General features: G+C 40.0%; 2 protein-coding genes across 2 annotated transcripts in view; one reads left to right on the top strand and one right to left on the bottom strand.

Moving 5' to 3' along the window:
- Nucleotides 1–3,139, top strand: szl (sizzled). The gene is made up of 5 exons (XM_020624606.1): nt 1–16; nt 623–1,067; nt 1,231–1,397; nt 1,499–1,591; nt 1,717–3,139. Exons 2-5 carry the CDS (start codon nt 676–678, stop codon nt 2,025–2,027), a joined length of 963 nt encoding a protein of 320 aa, XP_020480262.1. The 5' UTR covers nt 1–16; nt 623–675; the 3' UTR covers nt 2,028–3,139.
- A 1,048-nt stretch (nt 3,140–4,187) lies between these two features.
- The window catches only part of dbx2 (developing brain homeobox 2), a 5,670-nt gene continuing 507 nt past the window's right edge, over nt 4,188–9,350 (bottom strand). Inside the window, exons 2-4 of the mRNA XM_020624628.1 lie at nt 8,359–8,442; nt 6,390–6,574; nt 4,188–4,742 (exon numbers count right to left, since the gene is read on the bottom strand). Coding sequence (XP_020480284.1) covers nt 4,554–4,742; nt 6,390–6,574; nt 8,359–8,442 — 458 coding nt within the window. The 3' untranslated portion in view covers nt 4,188–4,553. The remainder of the gene's footprint in view (nt 4,743–6,389; nt 6,575–8,358; nt 8,443–9,350) is intronic.

Here is a 9,350-nt window from a genome sequence, read left to right as displayed (position 1 = left end):
GGGAGATCAAAGCCAGGTGAGCCAGGAGAGATGCTGCTTTGCTGATGAGAACTGGAGGCTCTGCCAATGAAACCCTCCAATTTGGAGGCAAGGACACATGAAGGAGACTAGTAGTATGACAGAGACTGCCTGTCTGTCTGCACAAGCCTTATATTTCTTTCTAAAGGAAGTTTCTGAGTAGCAGCTTGCAACCTTTAACAAAGTTTATTTTTGTGGTGTGTGTGTGTATATATACAACTAATGGCTGTGCTGATATAGTATGGGGACAAAAAGGTTAATCACTTTAGTAGTAATGAGTTATAATTACAAATATTACTACAACTATTGCATACCAAGTAGCAGTACTTCTCAGCTACATATTATATAAGATAAACACCAAGGGTTAGTTTTCAAACTCTTTTTTCTGAAGTGCTCACATTATTTGTTTCTACCTTATGGACTATGAATGAAAATACAGCGGATTGAACTCACTGTGAACGGGCTTCACTCAGTGAAGGCTGGGCTGTGATTGCCCCCCCTAAACACACTCACACCCTCCATGTGCTTACTGCCCCCTCTGTGTTTGTAGTCATCACAAAACAAGCCGTTGTCTCCAAGCACATCGTCTCTCCGTCTTTGATAGGTAATTGATAACAGACTTGCAGACTGGGCCTGGCTGACCTTGCTGTATATAAAATGAGCAGCAGCAGTTCCAAAGCCATTCAAGGACAGTGCTCTCAACAAGCATCCTCCACTAAAGCTCAGTTATCTACTTGTGGTCTCTGTGGATTTTGCGAGTGCTTCAGTATGGCTTTATTTTTCACTGTGGCTCTCCTGGCTATGGCATATCCTTTAATGGCATTTGACATGGGTCAGTCCACTCGTTGCGTCACCATCCCCAACCAGATGAAGGTCTGCAAAGATGTTGGATACTCAGAGATGCGACTGCCCAACTTCCTGGGCCACCGTAACCTGGAACGCGAGGTGGTGCCACGTTCAGAGGACTGGAGGCCTCTGTTGCAAACAGGCTGCCACCCTCAAGCTCAGGCCTTCCTCTGCTCCCTCATTGCTCCTGTTTGTCTTGACACGTAAGTACATTTTACGTTTCTGCTTCTTTTTATCTTTGTTTTTTGTTCTTTCTAAAATACTTGACAGATTTATAAAAACATTTACTTTAGGGTTTAAGCCATGTTTTCATCATTGTTACAGTAGTTGGCCTTCATTGTTTAACATTTTGTTTCTTTCCCTCAGTTTTATCCAACCATGCCGTAGTCTGTGTGTAGCAGTGAGGGAAAGCTGTGCCCCGGTGCTCGCCTGCCAGGGTCACCCATGGCCTGAGGCTCTTGATTGTGACCGTTTCCCTGCTGAGGAGGACATGTGCCTTTCTCCTTATTTAAAATTTAGTCACTTTGCCAAAGGTAAATACTGATTGTAGTACTTTCTACAGTGTGCTTGCTCTATGAATATTCTATAATTATTGCACATTCTGTAATATTAAATTGTTTACTTTTTCTTACAGGCTTACCCAAACCAGCTTGCCAGAACTGTCCTTCAGTGGAAGAGAGTCCTGTAGTGAAAACAGTCCTGGATGCTTTTTGCCAGCATGACTTTGGTAAGCTTCAGAATTATTTCACCAAGCTGTGGTTTGTTGATTTGTAATAATTTCTGGGAAAATTTTTAATAACAATTGTGTTTTTCAATAAAAGAAACATTTTTTTTTTTTACTTTTCTCCACAGCTGTGGTTGCCAAACTTTATCGCCGTCGCCTACCTATGGGAGAGCCAGAATTTGAGTTGGAGGGTCGGGTTGAGTTTATCCGCCAGGGACCTCTGCTGCCCTATGACACCCAGCACCTACTGCATCAGTGGCTCCTCATCAACCTTCAATGTGCCAATGTCCTTGTGCGCCCTGGGCGGTCACAGCTTTACTTGCTGACTGGTTTTGTGCTGCCTGATGGCACTCTTGCTCTCGCCCGTCTCTTCCCTTGGCACAAAAAAGACGCAAACATTGCCATAGCCACTCGCAAGTGGAAGCACCACAGATGTTGAATGGACTGACATGTAAAATTGGAGCTTTGAATCTGTCTGAAGTGCTGAGTCACATAAGGACTAACTCATGTGATTTTATGCTTGAAACAGATGAGGAGTTTCTTGGCATTGGGTGTTAGTGAGAATTTATAACATAGGTTGAATGGAAATGGATATAAGAGTGGAACTGGACTTGGGCATAAACATCGTTTCCTTCCCTCAGTAGCTCAACTCTGCTCTGACAGCACAAAGTAATAGAATGCACTCAAACCTGTACATAGTATTGATAAATGTAAATTGGTTATATATTCTATTTTCTATAAGAATATTGGTGTATTTATGACATCTTTTTTGTGTAATGTGGAATAAGCAGACAAAATATGTGCTCTGTGAAACCGCTTGCTGGTTATTTGTGATGCTCAGTTTTGTTGTTCATACTGCTTTGCCCTTTTTAGTTCTTTGGCAAACATTCTTTTACAGCAGTTTGTTCAAAATTTGCTGCCCTCCACAAGGTGGCACACTAATGGAGAATCAGAGGAACTGCTAATGTGGTGCCATGCCCTTTTCATTTCATTTATTAAAAGGGGTACAGAGAGAGTTTACATTTGTTTTGCAGTATAAACATGTTCATGTCCGTACCCCCTTTTGCCTGAAACCTTGGTTTAATAACTTTTTGCATTGCATTTACAAATGGGTCATTCTATATAATGTAGAAAGTGGCTCTGGATAAAAAGTCGAACTGCTTATAATGAGTCATGATTTTATTAATCGTAGCATGTAGAGCTAATGAGAAGATAAATCACCCGCTTTACATTTGAATGAACTGAGCTTGACAGTTCTAATTAGGGTTGTTGGACAATGGGCTTATTCACTGCTTGTGTGGTACTATTCATTTTTATGTTGTACCTCTCACATAATTGATGTCTTGTAGTTTAATAATATTTAAATCACTTAAGAATTCAGCATGTATTTTAATCCCCCCGGTGGCTGCATGTGTTTGTTTTATGGTATGTCTTCATTGTGGGGACAGTTGAGTAGAAAAGAGTTTATGTAAAGTCATAGCAACATTATTCCACATAAGATGACAAAAATACGCCAATTAAAGTATATTGGAACTGGAATAAGTTTTTCAGTGTAAGGTTGCATGTGAACTGTTGGACAGTCTGTATCTGATTTTTTTTTTTTTACTTCATTAATACTAATGCTAATACATTACTTTAAAATTGACAAATTACTTACACCAGTATATAGTATTTATCAATTTATTGTGTTATGTTTTATCCAATTCGTGTAGTCAGTAACACTCCATGAGTTACAGTAGGCTCTGCAAGGGTAAAGGGGCTTTTAGATAGGATGCGTTGGGTAATGTACTCTGCTATTGAACCCATTCATTTCTGTGTGTTTTGTTTGGGGCAAGAACGTATCTATGCTGCACTGTAAGCCATGGCCCGGCACCGCGCGGAAATTAAAAAAAAAAAAAAAAAAAAAAGTTCAACCTGTGCGTAATAGTGACGACACCTTGGCATGTCAAATTGCAGAAAACCTAACAGACCACAAAGAAGATGGAGGAGAAGCTGATTTTAGTGGCAACTGGCGCCCAACACCTGCAGGATTTACATGTGTGCCCCTGTGCTGTGCCCAACCCAAGTGGCGAAAAGTGTGAAAGCCCTTTAACAGGTGGCAAAACAGTTAATCTGTAACTGCATAACAAGAAAGGAGCCATTAAAGAATGTAAGATGGAACAATAAAACAGTACATGCAAACTTTTATTTTAAAGTAATCTTATGATTTTTGGTGACCTATGTTGTTTTTGTTTTCCTCCATTTGTCTTGCTGTCCTCTCACAAGGTTTGCACTGCACTGATCTCTGCATCTGGAGGGGCTGGATGCCAAGGCCTGTCCCTGGCAGTCCTGTTTGGCAGGACCGTACAACAGTGTTAGAGAATGCCTGGGATCTTCAGTGATCTGCACTCAGTGATTATCCATGACCCTTTATTTACCTTTCATTCATCATTCATGCTTATTTGAATTGGCTGTTTTTCAAACTGATATTATTGTGAATTGTATGTGGTTGTATCTACACAGGTGCAATATTCATTTCCCAGCAAGAATCTCATAGTGAAATGGATGTGCCACACATTTTCTCCAGAGTTCCATATAGCTAGAGTAAGCAATGGTGAAATCAGGATTCATTGAAACACTTTATTTACAGCTGTTCCATTGAAGATCACGAAAAATTATTTACAAAATAAACCAAATGAAACTTCAACGTCAAAAAGGATTTTCCAGTGTAATAACCATGAAATTGCTTACTGGGGCCAGTGAAACGCAATAAGATGATTGACCTAGCAGCCGAACCTACTGTAATTACATTTAAACTGCAACAAAACAGTTACATGTATTGAAAGAAAAGTTAATATTATCTGTGTTAGTTCTCTCACACACTGTATTCCATCCACGTATTTATAAACAACCTCCCATTACTGTAGCCTTGTTTGAGGCTTCTGTGGAAGTTAGAATGTCCCCCAGTTAGATTCCACTCATCCCATCATGTGTCTCTGACACTCCTCTGTGGTGACGATTTCACTGCTTTAGCACTGTCATTCTGTGATGGTTTTTCATCTTTCTGAGTGAGACCATGGGCCATGAGCTCATTCATTGGAGATCGAGTGTTATCGGTCTCCTTCTCCTTATGGTTTCTCCACTTCATTCGGCGGTTCTGGAACCAGATCTTCACCTAAAGCAGCAGGAGAGTGGAGGCATTTTAGTTCAATTTATGTAATCCATTCACTTTTAGTTATGCTGGTGGTGTAGCTCTGGCATAACTGTGGTCCAGACCAAAACAACTCTTGGATGAACTGCCATGAAATTTTGTGCAGACATACTGTATGTGGTGACCAGTGAAAGAATCCTACTGAATTTATTAATCCTTGACTTTTTCTTTAGTACTACCCTGAAGTTCATATTTGTAGTTTTGAGTAAAATCTTTAACAGCTACTGGCTGGATTGCCAAGAATTTGGTATAGACATTCATGTGTCTGTCAGAATAATTTGTTATAATATTTGTGATCCTGACTTTCCAACTCATACATCACTGGAACTAAAATATGAAATAGAAGTGAAAGTCTGAGAAATCAGCTCTACATGCTTCCCCAATGTGATCACATGCCAGCATGGAACAGTGTTCAGCAATAGCTAATGCCACGCTGGCTTCAGCCTTTTTTGCGGAGTCATTTTTTTTACTCATTAATGGCAGCTTGCTTTGGGTGGAACTGTTATAAGGCTTTGCCTTTTGAATGTTTTTGAGTTGTCATGCGTATTTTTATATCACAACATTTGGTGTCGAAACCAGCCTTACGATAGAGGCAGTATGCCCGTGTATCATCTCCAATAAAAGGCTTCAACCAGCCTTTGAATTCAGGGTTTGATTCCCACTCCTTTCTGTATTTTTGAGCGTACACTTTAGACTGAGACATGATGAGCTAGCTAGATATTTAGCCTATATCACAGACAGGGACACACAGTGGACGAGGTAATAAGCGACTGAGACTGTGAGTTAAATGCAGCAACTTATTTTAGTGACAGTGAAGAAACGTTTACATTTACATCAAGCTCTGTAAGTCAGGGGTGGGATCAGCGGCGGCTTTGCGCATGCGCGATTCATTTGCAGTCTGGACGCGGAGTGGTGTGGATCTCCTCTCTGCTCTAACTGCAGCTGGGACTGCTGCGCGAGGCTACTGTGAGACTGACCGCCTGTGAGTGCTTTGGGACGGGGGAGAGGCTCACGGCAGCACCCGCTGCTCGTTGAGGACAGTAACTGCAGAGCGATAAGAGGATTTGGAAAGTTGCCAGATTTAACGAGAAAGTCGCCAAATTGGCAACGCAGAGTTAGTATGATAATACGCTAAATTAAAATGGTGAAATTGGCAAACATTATACTTGCTACTTAGCAGGTGAAATGTGGAAATGAGAATGTCTGTGGTTTAGTTTCCACTCATTACAGCAGCATATTAGCAGTGTCACTGAGCATGTAGCATGCTGATGTTAGCATTCAACTAAAAGCACTAGTGTGCCTAAGCACATCCTAACAGAGCTGCTAACAGGCTGTAAAATGCTAGTCATGTTTTGCTGACTTTAATGGCGTTTCTGTCTCTTCATATTTATGTGCATGTCTACAAGGTTTACTCTAGTTTAGTTTTTCAGTGATTGTAGTTGAAAAAGGACAGGAGTTTTGCTGATACTTTCGCATGCATCCCTTGTCTGCTTTGAGCCATACAACAAAGTAATGCTGTCACATAACTCATAAATATAGTTATTTACTGCATAAAATTTTCAGAATCAGAGATTAATTAAGCAGATGCTTGGGTAATCCATAGTCTGTTACCTGTGACTCCTTGAGACTAAGATCAGCTGCCAGTTTGTTCCTGTCTGTCTTGCTGATGTATTTCTGTCTTCGAAAAGTTCTCTCTAGCTCTTTCCGTTGTTCTTCAGAGAACACAGCTCTCCTAAGGATCCCTCTGCGCGATTTAGGACAAATATCAGCTGACCACATTCGAATATTTGCTCCTTCTGGAAGAAGGGAAAAACAAAAACTGTTATGTATGGGTCACTGTTATTTCTCATTGGTGCATTGTTTCTTTATGGTCCAAGTGTAGGTGTTGGTTGTCACAGTCATGGAATAAAGTGCAGCTTAATAGGAAATCATGTAGAAACAGTACAAGTAGCAGCCTGGGGAAAATATAGGTGTAGTGAATTGAGGTCAGCAGCAACAGCTAAATAAATGGTCAACCAACCATTACAACATTTCCTACCTTTTCAAACCAAGATGATGTATGTTTTTGTCACACTCACTTCATCACTCACTTTCAATTTCTCTCTTGCTGTTTGTCCAATTTAACAAACTGGGGGTGACTAAAGAGAATAGAAAGCAATTTCAACTGAGAAAAAAAGGATGTGGTGACCTGTGAGGAGCAGTCCCACACTGTTTTACTCACAGGTGCATGCACAGCAAAAGTCAAGTGGAACAATTTATCCAGTCCATTTAATCTGTACGACAAATCTCCACATAGACCGCCTCTAGGGAGCACATAACAGGTTTGGACATGCTTCTCACTTCTCTATTGGAGCTCAATGGGTTTCATTTAAATAGCTGATTACCAGGTCATTCCTGGGCAACGTGTGTGTCTACCCTAGTGGACCTACTATAAAGCCTTGTGGAACACCAACAATAGAGCCGTTCAATGGAAATGCCATTACTGGATGGTTCAGTGGCCCAACACTAAATCTTTTCATTTGCAGGTATGAAGCCAGTTTGTATGTGAAGATGAGCTCAAATAAGTCTATAAAAGTTACTTTCATTGAATGCTTTATGCCCTAGTCAAGAGGTCTCCAGTGGGCAGGAATAAGAGTTGAAGGACAGGAGAAAGGAGGGGGGGTCAGAGAACCAAGCTCTTTAGCCACACAATGGCTGGGGGACGTTCCTGTTCAAGCCCTCTTCTGCAAAGAAATGGGCATGTTTTTTTGTGCTTAGCAGAGTTCATTTCTGCAGTGAAAAATTGCAGTGAGGTCGCGTGTGGATGGTGGAGTGAATGTGCCAATTGGTCACGGCCAGACTTGGCATTGTTGTGTTGCTGGGCACTGTGGGAAAGTGTCAGCCTACTAAGAGGACTCCAGGAACCTGTGGGATGAGGGCTTTCTGATTTGTGCTATTTTCCACATTTCTTGACAGGCAGCATAGGATGCAGCAACTCATTACTTCCAGTTGCTTTGGTATAATGCCAATATAAAACAGCTGCCAGACTTAATGCCACTAGAGAATAATGTACTAGTTCTTTACACAAGTCTCAAATTATGTGGACAAACGTTTCAAGCAAAATTGATTTAAAAATGTATAAGCTTTCAGATGAAATAACAGTTTTCTTGAATGTTTTCAAATTTTCATGGAGCCTGAAAATTAAATTTGAAACTAGTGTGTCTCGCAACCAGACATAATGTTTTGAGGGAGTACTGAGCTTTAAAACAGTTTGCCTGCAGTAAGAATCCTCACCTGGTAATTATAAGCTTAATATGACAGAAGACAAGATGTTTATTAGCTCTGCATATTTGCACTGGTAAAAGTGTGTATTCGCAAGTACAAAATAGGGGGCCCCAGGGACTTTTAAAAAGCCTTGCAATCCACCCCTCTTCCCTGTTCTAAACAGCCGTGAATGGTTATGAATAGAGCTGTGCAGAGTTGAGCGGAGAATTAGCTCTTTGGCATTGCATCACTAATTAGCTGTGGAGTTCATGGGAGACCCTGCTGCTAATGCTTAGAGAGTAGCTGAGGCATTGCTGATGAGGCATAAAACACTCACTGGAGAAGGCAGGAGGAGGGCTGGACCCACCGCAGCATGCCAGTAGATACTGTGGGCTCTGCAGAAAAAAGCTGCTCAGCACACCTGCAAAGATAGGGGCGACGATCAGATATGGTTGTGTGACATGTATTGTTGTCAAGGGACTTACCCTGGATCAACACCAGTTTTTCAGTTGATCCTGAGTCCTACTTTGCATCATTTCAGCAGTTGTTTTCTTTTTATCTACATTTTTACAACAGGACCAAGCTATTGGTGATGCATACAGATGGAACCTGGAACAATTAAAATTTGTAAACATTTTTAATGTATTTCTTTTTCTTTGATTACTTAAATGTTTTAACATTTAACATTTTATATGAACTACCCAGAGATGTAACAAAATGTACTAATCCAGTCTGAAAATTATTTACTTGGATAATAATTGGGCAATAATGATGAACAGGTTGAGATGGAAGTTTCTAAAGATTTATGGTATTGTATTTTAATCAAAACAGTTCAGTTCACTTTTGCATAAAATTTACAAAATATTTGTGTATGGTATTTCTGACCAAGGCTGGCATTACTGAATCTGTTTGTGGATAAAAATGTTATTACTGATTTTTATTGTCATGTCTCAAGTTAACTTTTGATCAGTTTGAAAGCAGTTTCCAATAGTAAAGCAAAATCATTTTTTTCCTTCAAAGTGAAATATAGATACTACCTTCACAAGCATTTAAACAGCTTATATACATTTTAATTTTTTTAAATTAACATTACAAAATGTAGTTCCTAATTTCATAATGTTCATCATGTTGCAAAGAGGCCTTGCAGGTTTTATTTACTTTGTAGATTATAATAATATGTGGATGGAAATTCCACAAAAGCAAGGCAGGAAAACATCAATGTTTAAAGGTGTGTGTTAGTAACATATGCCACATTTAACACTTTAACTGTATCTTACAGTATCTTTTAAAGTTTTAAATAATCTGCCTAAATTAAATTTAAGACTTAAG

The sequence above is a fragment of the Monopterus albus genome, unplaced genomic scaffold (assembly GCF_001952655.1).
Source record: "Monopterus albus unplaced genomic scaffold, M_albus_1.0 scaffold7.1, whole genome shotgun sequence".
Classification (NCBI taxonomy): domain Eukaryota; kingdom Metazoa; phylum Chordata; class Actinopteri; order Synbranchiformes; family Synbranchidae; genus Monopterus; species Monopterus albus.
This window is presented reverse-complemented; position numbering and strand designations above follow the sequence as displayed.

Bases quoted from the DNA above. Each gene is read 5' to 3' on its own strand.
- szl (XM_020624606.1), top strand. From the start codon at position 676: ATGAGCAGCAGCAGTTCCAAAGCCATTCAAGGACAGTGCTCTCAACAA. The intron at 1,068-1,230 runs GTAAGTACATTT...TCTTTCCCTCAG, and splicing joins GCTCCTGTTTGTCTTGACAC to TTTTATCCAACCATGCCGTA. The intron at 1,592-1,716 runs GTAAGCTTCAGA...TTTTCTCCACAG, and splicing joins TTTTTGCCAGCATGACTTTG to CTGTGGTTGCCAAACTTTAT.